The 26,041-nt window shown below is 45.2% G+C and overlaps 1 protein-coding gene and 1 non-coding gene across 2 annotated transcripts in view; both read right to left on the bottom strand.

Annotated features, from left to right (window-relative positions):
- The window catches only part of LOC126188471 (mucin-5AC), a 112,569-nt gene that overhangs the window by 36,132 nt on the left and 50,396 nt on the right, over window positions 1–26,041 (bottom strand). The window contains exons 3-5 of the mRNA XM_049930075.1: window positions 24,575–25,132; window positions 13,590–16,396; window positions 8,330–8,630 (exon numbers count right to left, since the gene is read on the bottom strand). Of these exons, the coding sequence (XP_049786032.1) occupies window positions 8,330–8,630; window positions 13,590–16,396; window positions 24,575–25,132 (3,666 nt within the window). The remainder of the gene's footprint in view (window positions 1–8,329; window positions 8,631–13,589; window positions 16,397–24,574; window positions 25,133–26,041) is intronic.
- Trnat-ugu (transfer RNA threonine (anticodon UGU)) lies at window positions 18,758–18,832 on the bottom strand. Its single transcript has one exon. It is a non-coding gene; the product is annotated as a tRNA-Thr (tRNA).

Below are 26,041 nucleotides of genomic sequence, written 5' to 3'. Positions count from 1 at the left end.
TCTACTCAATACCTCCTCATTAGTTATGTGATCTACCCATCCAATCTTCAGCATTCTTCTGTAGCACCACATTTTGAAAGCTTCTATTCTATTCTTGTTTAAACTACTTATCATCCACGTTTCAATTCCATACATGGCTACACTCCATACAAATACTTTCAGAAACGACTTTCTGACACTTAAATCTATACTCTATGTTAACAAATTTATCTTCTTCACAAACGCTTTCCTTGCCACTGCAAGTCTACTTTTTATATCCTCTCTACATTGAGCATCATCATTTACTTTGCTCCCCAAATAGCAAAACTCCTTTACTACTTTAAGTGTCTCATTTCTTAATCTAAGTCCCTCAGCATCACCCGATTTAATTCGACCACATTCCACTATCCCCATTTTGCTTTTGTTGATGTTCATCTTATATCCTCCTTACAAGACACTGTCCATTCCGTTCAACTGCTCTTCCAGGTCCTTTGCTGTCTCTGAGAGAATTACAATGTCACTGGGCTAACTTCAAAGATTTTAGTTCTTCTCCATGGATTTTAATGCCTACTCCAAATTTTTCTTTTGTTTCCTTTACTGCTTGCTCAATATACAGATTGAATAACATCGGGGAGAGGCTACAATCCTGTCTCACTCCATTCCCAACTTCTTTTTTTCCCTTTCATACCCTTCGACTCTTATAACTGCAATCTGGCTTCTGTACAAATTGTAAATAGTCTTTCACTCCCTGTATTTTACCACTGCCACCTTCAGAATTTGAAAGAGAGTATTCCAGTCACCATTGTCGATAGCTTTCTCTAAGGCTAAAAACGCTAGAAACATAGGTTTGCCTTTACATAATCTATCTTCTAAGATAAGTCATAGGGTCAGTATTGCCTCATGAGTTTCAACATTTCTATGGAATCCAAACTGATCTTCCCCAAGGTCGGCTGCTACCAGTTTTTCCAATCGACTGTACAGAATTCATGTTAGTATTTTGCAGCCGTGAATTATTAAACTGACAGTTCGGGTAATTTTCACATCTGTCAACGCCTGCTTTCTTTGGGACTGGAATTATTACATTGTTCTTGAAGTCTGAGGGTATTTCACCTGTCTCTTACATCTTGCTTGGCAGATAGTAGAGATTTGTCAGGGCTGGCTCCCCCAAGGCTATGGAATGGAATGTTGTTTCGACTTAGGTCTTTGAGTGCTCTTTCAAACTCTTCACGCAATATCATATCTCCCATTTCATCTTCATCTCCATCCTCTTCCATTTCCATAATATTGTCCTCAAGTACATCACTCTTGAGTAGACCATCTATATACTCCTTCCACCTTTCTGCTTTACCTTCTTTGCTCAGAACTGGGTTTTCATCTGAGCTCTCGATATTCATACAAGTGATTCTCTTTTCTCCAAAGAGGCAGTATCTATCTTACCCCTAGTGATATATGCCTCTACATCCTTACATTTGTCCTCTAGCCATCCCTGTTTAGCCATTTTGCACTTCTTGTTGATCTCATTTTTGAGACGTTTGTATTCCTTTTTGCCTGCTTCATTTACTGCATTTTTATATTTTCTCCTTTCATTAATTAAATTCAATATATCTTCTGTTACCCAATGATTTTTATTAGCCCTCATCTTTTTATCTACTTGATCCTCTGCTGCCTTCACTATTTCAGCTACCCATTCTCCTTCTACTGTATTTTTTTCCCCATTCTTGTCAATCATTCCCTAATGCTCTCCCTGAAACTCTCTACAACCTCTGGTTCTGTCAGTTTATCCAGGTCCCATTTCCTTAAATTCCCACCTTTTTGCAGTTTCTTCAGTTTTAATCTACAGTTCATAACCAATAGATTGTGATCAGAGTCCACATCTGCCCCTGGAAATGTCTTACAATTTAAAACCTGGTTCCTAAATCTCTGTCTTGCCACTATAATCTATCTGAGACCTTCCAGTAGCTCCAGGGTTCTTCCATGTATACAACCTTATTTCTTGATTCTTGAACCAAGTGTTAGCTATGATTAAGTTATGCTCTGTGCAAAATTCTACCAGGTGCCTTCCTGTTAAATTCCTTACCACATTTCATATTCACCTACTATGTTTCCTTCTCTTCCTTTTCCTGCTATCGAATTCCAGTCACCAATGACTATTAAATTTTCGTCTCCTTCACTATCTGAATAATTTCTTTTATCTCATCATACATTTTGTCAATCATCTGCGGAGCTAGTTGGCATATAAACTTGTACTACTGTGGTAGGCATGGGCTTTGTATCTATCTTGGCCACAATAACGCATTCACTATGCTATTTGTAGTAGCTTACCCACATTCCTGTTTTTTATTCATTATTAAACCTACTTCTGCATTAGCCCTATTTGATTTTCTATTTATAACCCTGTATTCACCTGACTAGAAGTCTTGTTCCTCCTGCCACCGAATTTCACTAATTCCCACTATATCTAACTTTAACCTATCCACTCCCCTTTTTAAATTTTCTAACCCACCTGCCTGATTAAGGGATCTGACATTCCAAGCTCTGACCCGTACAACACCAGTTTTCTTCCTCCTGATAACGAGGTCCTCCTGAGTAGTCCCAACCGGAGATCCAACTGGGGGACTATTTTACCTCCAGAATATTTTACACAAGAGGACGCCATCATCATTTAACCATACAGTAAAGCGGCATTCCCTCGGGAAAAATTACAGCTGTAGTTTCCCCTTGCTTTCAGCTGTTCACAGTACCAGTTTGGTTAGTATTACAAGACCAGATCAGTCAATCATTCAGACTGTTGCCCCTGCAACTACTGAAAAGGCTGTTGCTGTTCTTCAGGAACCACACATTTGTCTGGCCTCTCAACAGATACCCCTCTGTTGTGGTTGCACCTATGGTACGGCTATCTGTATCACTGAGGCACGCAAGCCTCCCCACCAAGGTCCATGGTTCATGGTTCATTACTATTAATATATTACACAATGTGGCTGTGAGGCAGAGTAATCTGTCTCATATGATGTTTCCTTGTATGTTGCTGGGATGTGTTAATATTTCTCAAAACAATAGTTTGTGCATTGTTTGTTTGCCACACTGAGGGCATAATCCATATGATATGAAACTACAAATAATATAATTTTTAGTGATTACTGTTGTTCTTAGCATAGGCAAATTCATAGCCTGGTAGATAGTAGTAGTAGTAGTAGTAGTAGTGGTAGTGGTAGTGGTGGTGGTGGTAGTAGTAGTAGTAGTAGTAGTAGTAGTAGTGAGTTGTCAGTGAAGGTGCCAGTTAGCAGATGTAGGTGGTATTCTGATTTTATTAATTTGTTCTCCTGTGGTTGATGTGATGACCCGTTGCAACATCTGTGAGCTGAGAGTGTGAATATTTTATTCTTCATTTGCTGTTCTTGTTTGGTGCCACTTTATGTGCCACTGGGGTTGTATCTAAAAGTGAGTTGCCATCATTCTTTAATATTCTACTCTTGTAATTCATTTGTGGAAGGTACTTAAATTCTTGATAAATGATTTTGGTAAAATAATCCCATGCCAACATAACCCCCAGCTCAAAACACACTCCACCCAAATCGTAACCTACACCTTCATGCTCCATACAAGAACTGAACGTGATGAAATCTAACATATAGTACAATGCACTTCACAGCAGTTTGCAGGTTATAGATGTGGGTATAGATGTAAATGTAGAAGAAGCTTTTATTTCGGAGAAAAATCAATCTTTTTTATGGATAATGCAGCTGCACACCAAGGCACTGACAACGGGAAACTTAAGGAAGGTTAACCAAAAATTATTTTGACCTGCATTCTTTTCAACAGATTGGACACTCTGTTACTTCCAATTATTCTGATATCTCAAAAATTTGTGACTGAAACAAAATTTCATTTGATGCAATCACAGTTGCTTCAAAACCTTAGATAATATCAATTGCTTTCATTATCAGCAGAAACATAAGATAAAAGGAGCAAATGGTGATCGCAGCAACACGTAAATTTGTGTCATATGTTTGATGCATTTTGTAATGGTGTCACATGAAAAAGAGGCTTGTGGTTTAGTCAGTCATATTTGCCATCAGAAAAATGTCATTATTTTCCAGAAACAGTTTAATATTGCTTTTCTCATAGAAAAATTGTAATGCTATTCTCTTGGAGTGCAGGATTCCGCCACTACTTCATTTATGCTACAGTGTCACTCATACAACCAAATTCAATTACAAAACATTTTCTTTTGTTTTAATTGGCTATGCTAAGGAAAGTGGCGGTCATAACATGAAATGTACCATATAAAATCAATGAAATGCACCTTGTCAACTGTAACAAAATTCAGTGAAGACAGGCTTTATGTAGATGTTGCTAAATCACACCTGAGGAATGGAATCAGTTGACTGGAAAAAAAATTGGGCAAAGTTCACTTAGGGCCTACCTAAAAGAAGATGGCAGCAGAGAATAAGTCCGTATTTAATCAGTCAAACACAGTCTTTCAGAACAAAACTTAATGTGAGAAGAAAGCAGATATGCCTTAATGGAAACTCTATTATGTAGTGAGGTGAATGATTCCAATGCTGCTCACAATCAAAGATCCAGGGGTGACTCTGGATTGCATCCTGAAATTTAAACAGCACTGCATGACAGCAGAACCACAGTGTGTGCCAGGAGCAATGGTACCAGATCCCTGAGGAGCCAGACATGAGATGCAGAAAGACAGCTGTTGTGGATGTCGATTATGGCACTTTGTGTGTCTGCTGCTCGGTATGCTCCTCCCATGTGGAGGGCATTTGTACATTAAAGACAGTGGGGTACCTAAGTGAAGTTGGTGTGCATTGCAAAGGGCTGCTCAAATCCAATGCCAGTGCATAAACTGTACCCACTCACTGGCATTACTCCCCTCATGTGCACCAGGACACTGTGTGAGATGTGGAGAGGAAGAAGATTGGAACTGAACTCCACTACCCACTGCACAGACTGCAGCCAATTGGGAAATGCCCACAAGTCACAAAAAGCTTCTTGCAAAGAACTCTGGTTCTCTTCCACTGAGTGGAAAGGTGGAGGACAGAACAAGAGAACTGGGACATACTTCTGTGAGAAGAGCCAGACTCTGGCAGTAAGCTCCCCAAAACTTTCGGCAGAACAAGGGGGTGAGTGGCACACTGCAAGGCCAACATGCACAAGTGGGACCTCCTCTTCTCCCAGCTGAAGCAGATATTCTGCACCAGTACAGCAAGGTGCAAGGTCCATGATACCTGATGCAGTGCCTCCTCCTGGCTGAACTTTGCACACCTGAAGGTATATAATATGAATAACAAGGTTACTTATGCCACAATTTTCTGGAAACAATGATTTTGTGTTCCTTGTTTCAGGAAAGCATTTGATAATAGCTCTGCTTTGTCATTTAGAGAACAAAACACGATGTAACTGAGTATCAAAGCAGATTTATGGTTGGATTCAGAACTCCTTTGCCGACAGAACTCAAAACGCCATTTTTAATGGAACAAAACTGACGGATGTAAAGGTAATATAATGAGTATGCCAAAGAATTGTGACAGGACCATTACTGCTTACAATATACGTGATCTAACAGATAACAACTGAAGCACCAAGAGGCTGTTCGCAGACAAGGAAGTTATCTACAGGATAAATAGTAACGCCAGAACTTGGTTGCAAACTGCAGGAAGACTTGCAGAAGCTCTACAATTGGTGCGGGGAGTGGCAGTTGACCCTGAACGTAAATAAAACTAACGTTTTGCGCAAAAGTAGGCAAAGAAAACTACTACTGTTTGGTTACACTACCAACGAAGAAAACCTGGAAACAGAGCTACAGTTGAATGTTTAGGAGTAATTGCAGTGGAGGTACGAACCATCTACCTGTCAAAGGGGAGGGTGTGGGTGTGAAAAAGAAGCATAGCCATCGCCGCGTGAATTCCAGAATTATTTGAGAATGAGAGCAACAAACTTTACACACGAGTTTAAATCTTTACGAATTTTTTTCTCTCTGGCAACCCTTACAAACTGAGGAAAGGAAAAATGTTTATCGCTTATTATTTTTCCGCTGTTCATGCAGTAAAAGTACTGCTTGAGGCATGACGGTATAATTTATTACTTCTTTACCGCTAACTGTACTCGTGACACATTTTACAGACAGCATGCACTTGTACCACTGAATGTAAGTGCGAAATTATATCATTGTACGACGCATACTTCAGCAGATATGACGTCATAAACAATGAGATGCTTTTAAAATTGCCGCATCTTGCATGACGTTTAAATTTATTACTTCGTTGCTACTAACTCAATTCGCAACACATATTGCAGACAATATCCACATGTGTCACTGACTCTTACTACAAAATTATACAACTGTGCGATACATACTACAGGAGTAATGACGTCATAAATATTAAGCACAAGGCCAGACGCACAGCCATAAACAAACACCAGGGCAACGCTACATTTCTCCGCTAGTGATGATATAAAAGGAATAGTTGGAAAAGCAGATGCCAGGCTGAGATTAATAGGAAGAATCTTAAGGAAACACACTTGTGTACTGTTCATCGCTCTGTGAAACTTACAACGTCGATATAAAGAAGAGATAGAAAAGATCAGCACAGAGCTGTGCACTTCTCCAACGGATTTTTTAAAAGCTGGCACTGGAGCGTTGCGGAGATTCTCAAGAAACTTCAGCAGGCGCATACAGAGAATTATACTTTTCTGAGAGTGTACGTTTCTAGAAGTGTTGGGCAACATATTACTCCACATACGTCTTGCAAAATGAGCATAAGGGAAAAAAATCAGAGAAATACAGATGTTTACCTACAATCGTTATTACGATGCACCATTCGCGATGGAACATGGAAAGGAACAAAAGATAGTGGCATCAAAATATTACCAAAAGTTATCTCTGTCACACATTGTAAAGTGTGGAAGATAGATGTACACAACTGGCCATTAAAACTGCTACACCAAGAAGAAATGCAGATGATAAACGGGTAATCATTGGACAAATATATTATACTAGAACTGGCATGTGATTACATTTTCACGCAATTTGGGTGCATAGATCCTGAGAAATCAGTACCCAGAACAACCACCTCTGGCCGTAATAACGGCCTTCATACGCCTGGGCATTGAGTCAAACACAGCTTGAATGGCGTGTACAGGTAAAGCTGCCCATGCAGCTTCAACACGATACCACAGTTCATCAAGAGTAGTGACTGGCGTATTGTGACGAGCCAGTTGCTCGGCCACCGTTGACCAGACGTTTTCAATTGGTGGGAGATCTGGAGAATGTGCTGGCCAGGGCAGCAGTCGAACATTTTCTGTATCCAGATAGGCCCGTACAGGACCCGCAACATGCGGTCGTGCATTATACTGCTGAAATGTAGGGTTTCGCAGGGATCGAATGAATGGTAGAACCACGGGTCGTAACACATCTGAAATGTAACGTCCACTGTTCAAAGTGCCGTCAATGCGAACAAGAGATGACCGAGACGTGTAACCAATGGCACCCCACACCATCACGCCGGGTGTTACGCCAGTATGGCGATGACGAATACACGCTTCCAATGTACGTTCACCGCGATGACGCCAAACACGGATATGACCATCATGATGCTATAAACAGAACCTGAATTCATCCGAAAAAATGACGTTTTGCCATTCGTGCACCCAGGTTCGTCGTTGGGTACACCATCGCAGGCGCACCTGTCTGTGATGCAGCGCCAAGGGTAACCGCAGCCATGGTCTCCGAGCTGATAGTCCATGCTGCTGCAAACGTCGTCGAACTATTCGTGTAGATGGTTGTTGTCTTGCAAACGAGGCCGTTGGGATCCAGCACGGCGTTCCGTATTACCCTCCTGAACCCACCGATTCCATATTCTGCTAACACTCATTGGATCTCGACCAACGCGAGTAGCGATGTCGCGATAGGCTACAATCGACCTTTATCAAAGCCGGAAACGTGATGGTAAGCATTTCTCCTCCTTACACGTGGCATCACAACAACGTTTCACCAGGCAACGCCGGTCAACTGCTGTTTGTGTACGAGAAATCGGTTGGAAACTTTCCTCATGTCAGCACGTTGTAGGTGTCGCCAACCGGCGCCAACCTTGTGTGAATGCTCTGAAAAGCTAATCATCTGCATATCAAAGCATCTTCTTCGTTTCGGTTAAATTTCGCGTCTGTAGCACGTCATCTTCGTGGTGTAGCAATTGTAATGGCCAGTAGTGTAGATGTACAAACAACCTGTTAATGGGACACGGGGAGGCAGAGGCGGACGGTGCCTCCCGATGAATGGAAGTGCCCTGGAAAGTGTCAGGAAGTGGACCGGGTGAGTTTGTGGGAGCCCGGGACGCACCTGCTGCTTGACGTCGTTGGCGAGCTGCTGCCACTCGCGCGTGTTGTGGTCGAGCAGCTCGGGCACCCACTCGACGCCGCCCACCAGCCGCACCGTGCCCACGAAGTCGCAGTCCTCCGTGCAGATGCCCGGCGTTGTCGGCCGGGGCGTCGTCGTCGTCGTGGTCGTGGTCGTAGTCGTAGTGGTGGTCGTGGTTGACGAGGTCGTTTCCGCCTCGGCGGTCCGCGCCTGCTCCAGCAGCTTCTCTATCGAGATCGGAGTAGTTGACGGCGTGGGCCAGCCGGTGAATGGCGTAGTCGACCTGCAACACAAGGAGACAAGAGATTCGTGGTGAAGTGCCATTTACGGAACCACAGGTCGTCGGCACCTACTGAAAATTAGACTTGGCGGAAAGCAATATTCTGCAACTAACAAGCACCACGCTGCTCATCTGTGATTCCACCCACTGTCACTTGGAAATCAGATGCCAGTTACACATTGACTAGAGTGTTGTGCGCCTCGCACTACAGTTGCTGCTGAAGTACAGATATTTTCGCTTCCATAACTGCAGCAAATACAATCTGGAGCATAGTCCCATGGACCGCTCACAATGTGTAACAAATCAGTTTACTGGCTATTCAGTTAATCCGTATTTAACTATGAGTGCATGATAACCATTTGCAGACGAGTCCAACAAAAAAAAGCTACAATTTTCTAACCAAAAATTTTGCAATGACATACGCACTACACGGAAGGAGCTTTCTCAATTTGCTTTAAAATTTAGCTTCGCTATCTGCGAGGCATTTTGTATTGACAGGTAAATGATCAAAGATTTTGGAAGCAGTATTATTCGCCGTTTCTGAGCCACATCAATTTTAATGAAATGTTATCAAGGTAATTTTTTTTGTCGTTTATCAGTTATATTATTACCAAAACTATACGCAGCAGTGCTAGAGAAAGTTTCCAGACCCTTGAACTGAGAAAACTACGGACGAATTAATGGAATACATTTGAACCATATTCGTTTTGCTTGTGGTATTGTACTGTTCGCCCCTAGCGCAGGGAATCCTCAACAGTGAATGGAAGAACTTAATAGAGTAAGTTTGAAACTAGGACTGAAAATCAGTTATAATAATACTAAAATCATAGTCATCACGTTGAAAAGAAAGTAGTATAAATTCAAAATAAAGTCATAGAATTAGCTGAAGAGTGTTTGTATTTACGGCAGCATGATTTAACGATTGCATGAACATGAAAAGAAATGAAGAGGACGTTAAAAAGCGTCTGATGCGTTTTTGGTAAACTATATGAGGTTCCCAAAACTAAATGTCTGGTATGTCTGAAAACTAAAGTTTGCAGTCAGTGTTTTTACATATGATAGCGAGGAGTAGAAAAACTGATGAAGACTGTCTGCAAAGGCGTCTGAAACTTCAATATTTTCATCCCATATGACGCGGACACACGTTTTACAGAAATGAAATCCATCCACATAAACTTGCATTCTAAGAAAGATGCACCTTATGAATTACGAGAAGACATGAAAACCTACATGTGAAAGACGTAATTCTAACTGCAATGAAAACGAAATAAAGCTGGTTGGGACGTAGAGTAAGGAAATACTTTGCCGGATTGCAAGAGAGAAGACAAGACAGAGAATATCACCAAATAGAAGATGCCTAGATAACATAGGGAAATTTGAAGGAGCACCGACTAAAAAACATGATGAATTCGTGATGTGTTTATTGAGCAACGGATGTTGCATTGATTTTGATTTTAATTAATTAATTTTGTAGTATAGGAATGTGTTGCCGGTCAATCTGTTGACTGTTTACACGTTTCGAGAAATATCTACCTACAGATAAAAATTATTCATGACATTTTGGGCGATATCGTATTTCAGTTAGCGTAAAGATGAGCGAAGTTATAAATACGGAACTGGAAAGTAAAAAAGAGAGAATCTCGATCTCAAAAATATTTCAAACTGAAATAAATAGTTAATTTGCCGCATGTTGCAAGTCCAAATTCGATGTTTTTCGCGACACTTTTACTCTGGCGTACTAGAAAACCATGTCAAGATGTTACCGTACCATAACCTATTAAAACACTCATCAGTGCTATAAAATTTACCGCAAATCCTAAAAAGGGAAATGGCTGTCCCAGCCTTTCCTACGACAAAAAAATAACGACATATAAGCTTTGACAGTGTTGCAAACAACCGAAATGTCCTTGCGTTTAGCTCTTAAAAGCCTTAAACTAAGTTCATCGAATACAAATTATTAAGATGCCTAGGAAACGAGTGTACAAAATCTACGGTCTTTTGAATTAGATCTGTCTGTGCTAGCGATGTACTGACACTCAAAATGTGCAGCGCGCTCTTAGACAAATCTTTCTTCTACAGTGATTCGACTTTTGGTGTCAGTGTACGTTGGGGACAAAATTTGCGTTCTGTGGCTTTTGGCTGCTCATTCCACGGACGTTGCGCGTCATTTCAGCCACAGTCGAACTAAAAGTTGCGAAATTCCGTCTGTTTTTTATTCTCACTGCGATAACAGCACGCCAAGCGGCCAGCAAACGACGCTTCTGAAAGTAGTATTTCATGCGAATACCATCGTTTATATTGATTTGTAACATAGTTTAGACAATAGGGAGCGTGTGTAGTGCAATAAAAATCAATAGTAACTAAAATGATAGCACATGTGTCTTTTTTTAGTTTTCTAAGGACTCTAAGGATCCTGGGAGGTATAAAGCTGCACCTTACAGAACAGTTTATTTCAGAGACTCTTGTAACATATAGATATTTACTGAAGAATGTCGTTTTCCTTTAATAACAAAAAATTGCTAGATAATACTAGAAGACCTGACTTTTGCAGAAAGACATTATATATCTCCCCAACAGCGCGAAGTTTTGTTCGCTACACATTCGTTCAAATCAGTGAATGTGGAACTTGGGAAATCTGTACGGAATGTAATACCTACTGGTACATTATTTAACATACAAAATAAGTCATCACACCTGCAGGTGGAGGGAAAGCCACACAGATCTAATAACAAAACCGTTTCCCAACACAGAAGAAACCAGTTCCACAATAACTGCAGCATTTGAATGATTGAATTGCCAAGAATCTTCAAAATATTTGCTTCAGAAGCAAAAGTAATTACATTTCCAAAAATATTCGTGTATCAGAAAGCCCAGTGTAGCGTAAGAATGGACGAATCATTAGGCTTCATAAAACATTTTTGCATCTCAAGGGAGTATCATAATGAGAAAAGACAACATAAATATACACTACTGGCCATTAAAATTGCTACACCACGAAGATGACGTGCTACAGACGCGAAATTCAACCGTCAGGAAGAAGATGCTGTGATATGCAAATGATTAGCTTTTCAGAGCATTCACAAAAGGTTGGCGCCGGTGGCGACACCTACAACGTGCTGACATGAGGAAAGTTTCCAACCAATTTCTCATACACAAACAGCAGTTGACTCGTGTAAGGAGGAGAAGTGCGTACCATCACGTTTCCGACTTCGATAAAGGTCAGATTGTAGCCTATCGCGATTGCGGTTTATCGTATCGCGACATTGCTACTCGTGTTGGCCGATCCAATGACTGTTAGCAGAATACGGAATCGGTGGGTTCTGGAGAATAATACGGAACGCCGTGCTGGATCCCAACGGCCTATCACTAGTAGTCGAGATGACAGGCATCTTATCCGCATGGCTGTAACGGATCGTGCAGCCACGTCTCGATCCCTGAGTCAACAGATGGGGACGTTTGCAAGGCAACAACCATGTGCACGAACAGTTCGATGATGTTTGCAGCAGCACGGACTATCAGCTCGGAGACCATGGCTACGCTTACCCTTGACGCTGCATCACGGACCGGAGCGCCTGCGGTGGTGTACTCAACGACGAACCTGGGTGCACAAATGGCAAAACTTCATTTTTTCGGATGAATCCAGGTTCTGTTTACAGCATCATGATGGTCGCATCCGTGTTTGGCGACATCGCAGTGAACGCACATTGGAAGCGTGTATTCGTCATCGCCATACTGGCGTATCACCCGGCGTGATGGTATAAGGTGCCATTGGTTACACGTCTCGGTCATCTCTTGTTCGCATTGACGGCACTTTGAACAGTGGATGTGTTACGACCCGTGGCTCTACCACATTCGATCCTTGTGAATCCCTACATTTCAGCAGGATAATGCACGACCGCACGTTGCAGGTCCTGTACGGGCCTTTCTGAATACAGAAAATGTTCGACTGCTGCCCTGGCCAGCACATTCTCCAGATCTCTCACCAATTGAAAACATCTGGTCAATGGTGGCCGAGCAACTGGCTCGTCACAATACGCTAGTCACTACTCTTGATGAACTGTGGTATCGTGTTGAAGCTGCATGGGCAGCTGTACCTGTACACGCCATCCAAGCTGTGTTTGACTCAATGCCCGGGCGTATGAAGGCCGTTATTACGGCCAGAGGTGGTTGTTCTGGGTACTGATTTCTCAGGATCTATGCACCCAAATTTTGTGAATATGTAATCAAATGTCAGTCCTAGTCCAATGAATGTCCAATGAATACCCGTTTCTCATCTGCATTTCTTCTTGGTGTAGCAATTTTAATGCCCAGTAGTGTATGTTTCTCAAGCATGAAATATGTGTTTATATTGTGTAGTTTCAGTGGAATAAGCTGCAGTTATACAGATATTCGAAAGAATTTCTTCAGGAGTAAGTTGTACCGTAGTTTATGTCACTCAATCAGCGAGATTTGGCTGTTTTTACATTTCTTTCACGGTAATTTATGTCACTTGGTAATTTACTGATGCATGGAACGCAAAACATAACAACCATATCGTTAATTAAAAATAAAAATTAAAAACAAACGTTGTCCTTACAACGCAGGTAACAGTCTGATTTCTCACCGCTTGGAGTGCTGGTGTCCCTCCAACTGTTAGACGGCAACAAGTTTCGAGTCCTCCCTCGGGCATGGGTGTGTAATTTAGGTTAAGTAGTGTATAAGCTTAGGGACTGATGACCTTAGCAGTTAAGTCCCAGAAGATTTCACACACAATTGAACAACTTTCGCACCAGAGTGTCGTGGTTAGATTGCGAGTTTAACTGTGATTGTGAGGTTCAGTTGTCACCTTACGATCCAAGAAGATGAAACCCTGTTCGTGATTAAATAATAAGGGCAGGTACAGACAGGCATTCTCGAATATGTCAGGGAGCGGACGCTGGCTTTGTCAGGTGTACAGGGATGCGTGGCGAGGGGTGTACCCACCTGGTGCCCCAGCCCTTGATAGTGGGGACGGGCGGCCTGTTGGCCTCGACGCTCCTGGCGGTGCTCGTCCTGCCCAGCGGCTTGCGCACTAGCCCGGGCCGCGTCGGCGCCACGAACCGGTAGGTGGCCTGCGTCGTGCTGGACACCATGGCCGGCGTCGGCGCGCCGCCCTCCTCGGGCTTGTAGCCCGGCGGCAACAGTGACGTCACGTCCTTGAACTGCACCTTCCCCAGCAGCGCTTCCAGGGCACTGCCACTGCCACCCTTGTCCTCCTGCGCGGCAGACGAATTCTTGGCGAATCCTGGCGGAAGGAACGAGCTCACGTCCACCGGCTTGACTTTACCCAGCAGCGATTCGAGGATGCCCGCCTCTTTCGACGTCGTCGTCGCTACAGAGCTGGAAGGCGCAGTCGTCACTTCCGCAGCCAGCTTCTTGTAGCCGGGAGGCAGCAGCTTGTCGATGCTGTCTACCTTGGTGACGACCGGCGCGCCCTTTGGCTTGTCCCGTGTCGTATTCATTTCCTTGGAGGCGTTGTAGCCCGGTGGCAGTAGAGACGAGGGCGCGGATATCTTCACCTTTCCTAGAAGCGCTTCCAGCGTGAGAGCTTTTTCGGTGGCGTTAGCTTCCTCTGGAGGAGGCTTGTATCCCGGAGGCAAGAAGGCGCTCACATCTTGGACTCTTATTTTGTTTCGCAGACCACTCGGACCACTGGATCTCCCGGTAGCAGTGGCGTTTGTAACGATGGGCTGGTCACCTTGTGGCATATCCATCATGTTTATTGTCGAGGGAGCGGCGGTCGTGGTGGTGGTCGACGACGACTTACTTCGGCCGGAGAATCCCCTCGGTTTGAAACCGTTCGGCAGAAGGCCGTCGAGATTGTCTCTAGGGATGGTGTCGATGCTGACAGGCCGCTTTTTCGGCCTGGGGGTCGTGCGAGTGTGTGGAGTGAACTTGCGGATGACGACGGGTGACCTGTAGGTAGTTGTCGTGGGTGGTGTCGTCAGCCTCGTAGAGTTGGGCGGCTTATCTGAGGTGTCCGTCAGTATGTCTATGTTGTCAGCCCCGTTCCGGAACCCACCGAGGAAAATTCCACTGGCCAATTCGGACTGAACTCTGTCCAGTTTGTCGAGAATACTCTCTGTCGAGGACTGTGTCGTGTTGAAAATTTTGGTGGCCAGTTCAGACTGCACTCTGTCCAATTTGTCGGTAATACTTTCTGTGGAAGACTGTGTCATGTTGGATACGGAATTGTTGTCACTGGTCATGGAAGGAGAAACTGCTTCAGGGGCGCGTTCCACAGTTTCTGGTGCTGGCAAAGAACCCTCAGACGTTTCGTTTTTAGCGGGAGGATTCTGCGACTCGTCGAGAACTTTCTTTGCAGCCGCGGCGTCAGACTTTTCCTCCTGTTTGATGAGACCAGACGGCAAGTACCTCGCACCGGAGACGCTGCGGCTCGTCACGACAGCGACGACGACAGAGCGCTCTGTTTCTGCGTCCTCAGCGGTATCTGGCGCGTCCTCTGACGCCTGGTCACGGGAGTCGGCTTTCTCTGCAGACGACGTCACTGGTGGGAGCGTCACGATGGTGGAGGTACCATTTATGACGCTCTTGGTGGTGACGACAGATATTATCGGCTCACCCAGGGGCGGCCGGTCGGCCGGTTCGGCTTTCAGATTTCGCGGCACCAGCGCCGTCTCTGCAGGTCGCTTCATTGTGACAGTGCTCTTTACAGAGACGGCGACGGTGTCCGATTCTTCTGTGGTGTGTTTCGACATTGTCGGTGGCTGGTGAGGTGAGTCTGTGGCGTCGATCAGGTAACTGTCGACGAAACCCTTAAAGTTGTCTTGCTCGACCAGAGTGTGTCTCGGATTCATCGTAAGAATCTCGAAAGCGACGGCCGACTTGTTCGCGCTGGGTTCCGTCTCTATCTGCAGCTGAGCGGGCGGGTATTCCTCCGTGGCAGGAGGCACGTATTCCTGGGTAGTTGCGATCGCGGGCTGCGTGTCCGCAACTTCTGTTCCTTCCGCACGCTTCTCTGTGGCGCCGGCGCCAGACGGAAACTCAGACGGACCGCTCTCGGTGAGGACGCCTGGTGACTCCCTGCTCGCATCGGTAGAGTATTCGTACTCGCCGTTCTGCAGAGTGGTCGGTATCTCCGACAACAGTGTCGTCTGCTCTTTCCCGACACTTGTGATCGCCTCCTTCTGATCCACGGGGAAAGTCGTTATTTCTCCCATTGGGATGTAGTTGTTCACCTCAGATTTCTCCGGGAGTGCTGCCACTGGCTGAACCTGTTTCTCTCCGGGAAGTGGTCTCTCCGGATTGGGGCGAGGGACGGTGACGTTCCCGCCGACAGCGGCGCCGTGACCGGTGGGTACCTGATGGTGGTGATTTGGGTGACGGTTGTGGTGAGACACGTCTTCGTCTGCAGCATCGTCGTTTTCCAGATCGTAAGAGTCGTCGTAGTAATACTCGGCCTTGGAGTCGTATTCGAGCGGCGGGGGCGGGGCAGCCGTGGTCGTGGTGGTCGTGGTGGTGGTGGTCGTCCTCGTGGTGGGCGGCTCCGCCTGGAGACCCCGCTTGGGCACGAACGACACCTTGCTGGGCCTGGCGGCGCTCAGCTGTTGCTGCTGGGGCGGCTTGGTGGCCGTGGCGGGCCGCCCCCTGGAGGCAACCGTGCCAGTCGTCGACGACGACGTCGTCTGGTAGCGGCTGTCCGGCTGGCGACCGCGCGTGTTGCTGCGCAGGTGGGTGAACGGGTTGTACGTGCTGACATCCGGCTCCCTCGGCGGCGCTCGTTGCTGCTCCTGTGGATGGAAAAAAGCCCAAGGGTCTGAATGAACGTCACGGATTGGATTAGTAGGGTTTCTTAAAGTTGTGTTTTGGTTATCAATTGGTAATTATATTTACAATAAACGGAAGTTACATTGTTTTGCTTGGCAAAAGGCTACTTCAATTTCGCGGTATTGTGACCTCTCATATAAAATTCGCAGCAAACTGTCTTCTTTCAAGAAGTGGCTTCTTATCATGATTTCTGTCTGTACTTCTGCTCTAGGGAAAAAATATACTATAAAATCTGAGAATGAGTTTTATGTCACTCATAAAAGTTAACCTTATTTTTCAGAATACCCTTTCCAGAGCGGTTGGTTCTACTGAGTGACACTGTTGTCAAAAATCTCTGTACAGATCTACATCTACATAATTACTCTGCTATTCACAATAAAGTGCCTGGCAGAGGGTTCAATGAACCACCTTCATACTGTCTCTCTACCGTTCCACTCTCGAACGGCACGCGCGAAAACCGAGCACTTAAATTTTTCTGTGCGAGCCCTGATTACTCTTATTTTATCGTGATGATCATTTCTCCCTATGTAGGTGGGTGCCAACAGAATGTTTTCGCAATCGGAGGAGAAAACTGGTGAATGAAATTTCATGAGGAGATTCCATCGCAACGAAAAACGCCTTTGTTTTAATGATTGCCACTCCAATTCACGTATCATGTCCGTGACACTATCTTCCCTATTTCTCGATAATACAAAACGAGCTGCCCTTCTTTGTACTTTTTCGATGTCATCCGTCAGTCCCACCTGATGCGGATCCCACACCGCACAGCAATACTCCAGAATAGGGCGGACAAGCGTGGTGTAAGCAGTCTCTTTAGTAGATCTGTTACACCTTCTAAGTGTTCTGCCAATGAATCGCAGTCTTTGGTTTGCTCTGCTCACAATATTATCTATGTGATCGTTCCAGTTTAGGTTATTTGTTCAAATGTTCAAATGTGTGTGAAATCTTATGGGACTTAACTGCTAAGGTCATCAGTCCCTAAGTTTACACACTACTTAACCTAAATTATCTTAAGGACAAACACACACACCCATGCCCGAACCTCGAACCTCCGCCGGGACCAGCCGCACAGTCCATGACTGCAGCGCCCTAGACCGCTCGGCTAATCCCGCCGGCTAGGTTATTTGTAATTGTAATCCTTAAGGATTTAGTTGAATTTACAGCCCTCAGATTTGTGTGACTTATCGCGTAATCAAAATTTAGCTGATTTCCTTTAGTACTCATGTGAATAACTTCACACTTTTTTTTTATTCGGGGTCAATTGCCACTTTTCGCACCATACAGATATCTTAAATAAATCATTTTGAAAGTCATCAGTGTCGTAACGCAGAAATTACGGCAACTCGAGTGGGAGGTACTCGAGTACCCGCCCACAGACCTGATTTCTCCACATGTCATTATCAGACCTTCGGTATCTTAAAAAAGGGCTTGAAGGATCGACGATTCCTGTTGGACGAAGACGTGCAGCAGGCAGTTAGGATTTCTTCACGCAGCGGGACACGGTGTTTTGCCAAATGGGTAACGTCAACCTGGCGCGTCGATGGGATGATTGCTCAATGTTCGCGGTGAGTTTACCCAATTGGCATACCGATTCTGGACTGTAGGGCCTTCGAACGGAAGCTTTTTGGTCACCCGTTATACACAAGGTAAAATATCTGAAAATGAAAGCAAATTCTCCAAACTGATTGTGGTTATCAAGATAAAACTACTACAAAAAAGTAAATAGTAGCAGAAAATCATTTTCTTTGTGATAAATAATCCTGGAATCAGGCCCACTGGTAAAAGTTTGACATGGGCGATACATAACCGTCATCATTGGCGAGGTAGGGGAAAACTGTAGTGCAATTTATCCTGTCTGCAAGTACGTGCAGCAATGCAGCTAGCTTGAAATATTTTTATTTCATGAGCAGGCCCACACTGGCAGCTGATCAGTTTCTGTGTCCGGCTGTGACTCCCAATATGCCAAGGATGTTGCCTTCGTACTAACAGGATTGTAGTTGTATACACGTAACATTCCGAGGATAACTGAGAAGTCACTTAGAAGAGAAGTAATCTCTCCAGTTCGGAGGCTCCAGTTAATACCTGGGAGAGATGTGTGCTCAACACAAGCCGCTACAAGCCGTGGGCGAGGAACCGTCCCCTGAGTCTGGTCGCAGAGTCGTTAGGCAATTACTAGTTCAGTACTACGTAGTGGGACGCTGAAAGCTAGTCTCTATTGAGGCGCCACCCGCAAAATGTCCACGAGAAATGAAATGATAATTAAATGGACACCCTACCTGCAAACAGGCGTTGATGTACTTCATTGGGGACATGTTGAAAATGTGTGCCCCGACCGGGACTCGAACCCGGGATCTCCTGCTTACATGGCAGACGCTCTATCCATGTGAGCCACCGCGGGCACAGAGGATAGTGCGTCTGCAGGGACTTATCCCTTGCACGCTCCCCGTGAGATCCACATTCCCAACGTGTCCACACCACTACATTCGTAGTGCGCCTAATAGATGTTTGCCCATCATACTCATTACTCGTGGCAGATTAATCTACCAAGTCCCGTACGAGTTCGGGCATAGCGTGTGCGTTCGCACAAGAAGGTCAATGGCCGGGAAGCCATATTTTAACTAAGAGAAACATTAAAGAAAGCTAGTCACGCAAGGGAACGCCTGATGTAACACTTCTGACGACTGCCTACATCACAGATTTGGCGCAAATAAAGTAGGAAGTCATCTTTTGCCCATTCGAAAAGCAAACCAGTGATGGGAACTCGAATAAGGCGACGTATTCATTTCCATTAATTTTATAAAATACTTGCAAACAGTCGTACGCATTTTGCAACTGAACAAAATTATGTAAAATATTTTTTTATCCAAGAAATCGCAGGTGCAACCTACCCGATGCGCAAAGTGCAGGATACTTCCCAACATTTTGACGATTTCAAATTTGAATAACACACATACCAATTGCGAAAATTAGTCGAACATTTTACACTTATTCAAATTTACTTGTGAAATATTACATCGGACAAATGACGACCATTCGCGGTTAAACAATACTCGAGGCCTATCACCCAGTTTTTGAACATATCTTTCGTAACTGTTGGAAAAATTCTGGAAATTTTCATCGCGAATTCTATCTTTTAACTGTTGCAAGCTTCTATGCCGGTTGGAGTCCACTCTCGCCTTCGAATAATGACACAGGTGAAAGTATGGTACGGTTAAATCAGGCGAGCGAGGAGGCCATTCGACACAAGTGCTTTTTGAAGTTACGCGGTTACCGAACGATTCACGGAGAACTTAAAAGTCTTGGTGAATGTGTGACATATTGCGCCTTATTGTTGGAACGTTTTCGTAACGAACGACAAGGGCCCTGCCAGGCACTGAAACGCAAATTGCAGAGCAATCATGTAGATGCAGATGAAGTCACCGCGACTTATGATGGTTCCTGGACATTACAAAATGCGAGACATCGTTCTTGATAGTGTCTGCCATTGCCACGGACGGCAGTGCTTGCTCTGCAACGTGCTTCCATACTAGACAGAAGGATGGTAAGGAGTTCTTGTCGTGGGGCATTCCAGTCTTACACCAGCATAGTTGACAACTGCAGGATCGTCGTCGGTGTATGAGGATGTCCTGGAATACGTGTCCCCAACGCATCTCACGTGTTCCCCGCGCAACGATGGGGTTTAGGTCGGAGGAACGGCAAGCCAGTCGATTGGCCGAATATCCTCCCGTTCCTAGAGCTCCTCCACCTGCACTACTCAATGCAGCTGCGCATTGCCGTCCATAAAAATGAAGTCAGGGCCGGATGTAGCCCTGGAAACATGCATACGGCGAAGGAGCACAGTGTCACAACACTCGTAACGTTGACGGGTGAGTTATACAGTGTTCAATGGTTTGGAGATCAGTACGTGCATGCAGCATTGTGATCCCTCACACTATAACGTCTGGACCACCAAAACGATCCCTTTCTATAATGTTGGACGTATCCTCATAAGGGAACAATAATGGCAAATGTTTTTTATTCCAGTCTTTGATCACAATATCAATTCTTTAGACGATGGCCGATTTCAGCCCGCAATGACCATCCTCAGACCTATAATATACAAATATATACACCTAGTCAGCAGTGTCTCTTTCAACATAATACAGCAATAAGTAACACAATATTCGATCATAAAACCAGGGAAACGTACAGATAAAATACGGTAAAACGTACCTTTTTTTACACCATGCCCCAAAGTGATAAGGCCATAATGGCATCGTCAAAACATATAAATATAATCAGCACAGCATCGTCACATAGATCTAAAATAAGATGTAGAACAGGCCACGTCGTCCACACAGTCATTATTGCAACTGGCTACTGAAGCACAGTAGCTACCAGAAATCTGTTTGCCTACATCCTCCCTAGATGTCGCTACTGTGGGCTTAGATGTAGTTATCATTTATGCAAAAAAAATAATCTGATAAAAACATATTATGCAAAATACATGTAGCACACTTTTAAAATTGATAACCATCATAGAAACCAATTGTGATACATTAAAAGACGAATACAGTTACCCATATAAAATTATTAAAAGGAAATATATGAATAGAATAGGACCGATCCTTTTTATGGTGAATTTACGGTCAAAATTAATATACGTAATACATTGCCTGTAGCAACCTATAAATTGCCTATGAAAGATAAAATGTCTATATGATAGCTGAAAAAAGGACAGATCAAGGATCAGTGCCCTCTGTTGGGTCGGCCACCAGGGTGTTATTTATGCGCGCACGGATCTTAAGAACGTAACCACTAGAGGGCTTTACATACAACGTGATTCTTCTGTGGGAGACATATCACGTTGTATGTAAAGCCCTCTAGTGGTTACGTTCTTACGATCCGGGATCACTGTTTGTATACGCGACCATGTCGCAGTTGGTGGAACAATAATGCACCCAAGAACATGATCGTTTTCGTTGTACAGGTGTTGTGGTGCGGGGAGCCTTAATGTTACATGGTACCTATTGATTTCCAGATGTTTGAACATGGTACACTCACCAAACAACGTTATTGTGAAACAGCGCTACTTCCTCATGCGCGTCTTTTGAGAGCTGCATACTTCATTTTTGTGGTTGGCAATTCGAGCCTGCATCGAACTGCGCAGTTGGAGGAGCTGTTGGAACGAGAGGATATACCGCGAATGGACTGGCCTGCTTGTTCCCCCGTCTTAAATTTCATCAGCACGTATGGGATGCGTTGGGGAGACGCATTGCGGCACGTCCACATCCAGCAGTTGTCTATCAAGCTCATGGAGCAATGGGACGCCCTGCCACAAGACCTTCTTACCACCCTTATGACAGCATGGGAGCATGTTGTAAAGCACGCACTACCATCCGTGGTGATCACACATCTAATTGAGAAACATGTCCCGCCTTTTGTAATGTCCAGAGCCCATCACAAATCGCGGTGACGTCAGTGTCATTATTAAAAGGAAGGTGAGTCGTGCTTGGGTAGCACAGATCGTAGAGCACTTGCCCGCGAAAAGCAAAGGTCCCGAGTTCGAGTCTCGGTCCAGCACACAGTTTTAATATGCCAGGAAGTTTCATATCAGCGCACACTCCGCTGCAGAGTGAAAATCTCATTCTAGTGTCATTTTTGTCTTTGAACAGAAGAGTCATTTCTGCTCGTCTCATTTGTTTCTGTTATGTTCTGTACTATAGTGTAAAAGTTCTTTCTGTGTATGTTCCAGCTTTCATCGAGCTGTGTCAGTGACACATCATGCGGAAGTTACCTTCGTTCTTAAGTTTTGCATACAAGTTTATTTGGGACCAGCTGAAAAATGCTCTTGTCGGAACACAAAAAATGCGAATGTGTTCCTATATATTTAAAATACTTTGACTGACAAGTGGGGTACCATGTGCCTCATTCTACCAGCACCTTTACAAATTTTCTCAAACATTTTGGCATGCGAACTTATTCGTGCTATTTTTAACATATAACACACCTAAAACTCCCACAAGCTCCCCTAACTGTAACTCACTCGCACCCACTAGTCCATCGCTGTGTCATTCATAACCATCCACTTCCAGTTTACCTTTCTCACTCACTCATTCAGCCTAACACATTGTCGGTATCTCTTTGTGTCTCTCTGTCATTGTCTCGTGTGTTACAACCACAGTCCCCTTCGTTCTGTCCTTCTACTACAGTCTCTCCTCACTGTGTCCCTCTTGCTCTCTCTTTCTCTTCTCACTGTCACTATCTCTCTCTCTTCCTCATTGTCATTGTCATATACTCTCTCTCTCATTATTACTAGCTTTCACTCATTTACATTTTCTCTTTCACTTTCTCTTTATTCCTCCCCTCCTGGCATTTTCACCTTCACTCTTTTTCAAGCACTGTTCTGTCACTGTCAACTATGTTCCATTACCACTGCGTCCCTCTCTTTATCTCACACTGCCATGGTCTTCTTCGCTCTTTCTATAAGAGGATAACTGTCTGCTACCTTCCAGTATTTATTACTTTTTGTCTTTTTTCCACTGCCATCCTTCTTCTCTCTCAGCATAAAAAAGCGCGAATATGTTCGCATGCCGAAATTTTTGGGAAAATTTTTAACGGTGCTGAGGAAGGTAGAATGGGGCTACTGGAACCCCACTTTCAAATCGAAGTCTTTTAAATAAAAACAGCAACACATTCGCATTTTTCCGCTGGTTCCTTCTTTTCCCTGCTTCAGCAGGACCTATATAACTCACATGTAAAGAAATGTATTGGTCAGTGAAATTTGGATAATTTACTTACGTGAAATGGAATTAAGGCAAAACTAATTTTACATATCAGACCGGATTTTACGTGCAAAACTTTTTTGCATGTGCTTCCGTACTACAACATAGGGTTCCCAGATGATAAGGGGGACAGTTTACAGCATATTTCTCCGTGATACGACACTTTTTAAACTAAGTTTTCACCTCACACAGGATTTTACGTCGGTATTTGACGTGTACAAGTAGTGTAACTTTGAACCACTATATCTCCGAAATGGATAAAGATGTCAAGAAAATGTTCAATATCTTTCAAGACCGGAATCTTACAATACATCGTAAAAATTACAGCCGTTTGCTGTGCACAGCCGTCTCGGAATCCGCGGCTGGGTTTTGGTCCGCTGATGACGGCGAAAATATAGTAAAATGACCCTTTTCTATGGGTTCTTCCGATGGATCTCCAGGAACTAATGGTGCCTCCATAAGTCCCATCAAGCCCACCCCACACCATATCAAATGCAAAAGGAACCAACCCATTTTCTACATTTGCCTAAGCAGGAGGAACTGTGTAATATTCATACTCTGACCCTATACCGTAGAATAGCGACACTAAGACGATGATCTGTTTGGTATACGAACAATCTCTAGCCCAAGGGCTATCAAATGGCTCTGAGCACTATGGGACTTAACTTCTGAGGTCATCAGTCCTCTAGATCTTAGAACTACTTAAACCTAACTAACTTAAGGACATCACACACAGCCATGTCCGAGGTAGGATTCGAACCTGCGACCGTAGCAGTCGCGCGGATCCAGACTGTAGCGCCTAGAACCACTCGGCCACTCCGGCCGGCTCCCCAAGGGCTACCCAAAACGCTTTCAGTTTACCTTCTTTATCACCAACAGAACCTGAGGTATGAGCACCGGATAATCCCATTTTCATGCGCGGCGTTTTGGAACATATTAGGAACGCATGCTGTTGCAGGCATACCGATTACAGAACGACCGACCATCCGTCTCGATGTAGGACGTAGCCCCCTTCTCACCCTGCCCTTCCAGGCGCGGTCAAAAATGATATGTTAATCACTATCGAAATGGTTCAAATGGCTCTGAGCACTATGGTCTATGGGACATAACATCTGAGTTCACGTCCCCTAGAACTTAGAACTACTTAAACCTAAGTAACCTAAGGTCTTTACACACATCTATGCCCAAGGAAGGATTCGAACCTACGCGGTTCCAGACTGAAGCGCCTAGAACCGCTCGGCCACAGCGGCCGGCTACTCATATCGTCTAGAGATAAGGGCCCAGTTGTGAATCCCAGAGAACACATTGTTTTAAGCACTCTCCAAGTTTCCCGATAGCATATGCTGCACTGCAGAAGAAACATTTTGGAAAGCTTACCTGCTGGGGTGCCGCGAGCAAGTTGGTGTTGCCGGGTTTCCTGCGCAATGCCGCTTCCGCCAACTTCTTGGAGGGCAGCGACGATCTGTACGTGGTCGGCTGCAAGACTGTCGTCCTAGGATCAGGCGTGAAGGCCTCGAGGTGCTGGTCGACGTAGGCACTCACGTCCTCTCCGGGGAATGCCTGAGGCTGAGGCTGGGGTTGGTGTCTGGTGGGGGGCGCGGGCTGGCGGCCTGCGTCGAAGCCCCCGGGCCTCACCTGCGACTGCGGGGGCCGCAGCTGCGGGGGCGGCTGCTGGCTGGCTTCGAAGCTCTGTAGCAGGCGGAGGCGGCCGGGCTCCCGCGGGGCGGGGGCGGGCAAGCTGGGCTGGCGGCTGGGGTCCCTCTGGAAGCTGCTGGGCTCCCGCGGGGGAGTCAGGTAGCCGGGTGGGCCGGCCGCCGAAAACCCGCCGGGGCTAAGCGTGATGTGGTCCAGGAAGGAGGGCGCGCGCTGCGGCGGCACCAGCGACGCTGAGAATTCGTGCGGCTGCGGCTGCGTCTGGTACGGCTGCTGGAACACCTGTGGACACACACACTGACTTGCAGACAACGCTTCAACTGTACGCTATGCTCAAGCCTCATACAACTCTATCCACTTGGAGCTCAAGATACCCCCACAATAAAGTACACGGAGGAGACAACAGTCATTCGATAGAAATAAGCAGTTTTATAGACAGGTAATATTACGCGCACAAGGTAAAAAGGGCTGTGCATTGGCGGAGCTGTCATTTGTACTCGGGTGATCCATGTGAAAAGGCTTTCGACGTGATTATGGCCGTATGACGGTGATTAACAGACTTTGAACGCAGAGTGGTAGCTGGAGCTAGACGCATGGGACATTCCATTTCGTAAATCAGTGGGGAATTCAATACTCACAAAAGTGTGCCGAGAATACCAAATTTCAGGGATTAACTCTCGCCACGGACAACGCAGTGGCCGACGACCTTCACTTAACGACTGAGAGCAGCGGCGTTTGCGTAGAGTTCTCAGTGATAATAGACAAATAACCTCAGAAACCAGTGTGACACGTACGACGAACATATCCGTTACGACAGTGCTGCGAAACTTGGCGTTAACGGGCTATGGAAGCGGACGATCGACGCGAGTGCCTTTACTATCGCCGGCCGGAGTGGCAGAGCGGTTCTAGGCGCTACAGTCTGGAACCGCACGACCGCTGCGGTCGCAGGTTCGCATCTTGCCTCGGTCATGGGTGCTTGTGATGTCCTTAGGTTAGTTAGGTTTAAGTAGTTTTGAGTTCTAGGGGACTGATGACCATAGCAGTTAAGTCCCATAGTGCTCGGAGCCATTTGAACCTTTACTATCAGCACGATATCGCCTGCAGCGCCTCTCCTGGGTTCGTGACCATATAGACTGGACCCTAGACGACTGGAAAACCCTGGTCTGGTCAGATGAGTCCCAGTTTCAGTTC

Source organism: Schistocerca cancellata, chromosome 5 (genome assembly GCF_023864275.1).
Source record: "Schistocerca cancellata isolate TAMUIC-IGC-003103 chromosome 5, iqSchCanc2.1, whole genome shotgun sequence".
NCBI classification, from domain to species: Eukaryota; Metazoa; Arthropoda; class Insecta; order Orthoptera; family Acrididae; genus Schistocerca; species Schistocerca cancellata.
The sequence above is the reverse complement of the archived record's forward strand: the minus strand, read 5'-3'. Positions and strand labels throughout refer to the sequence as shown.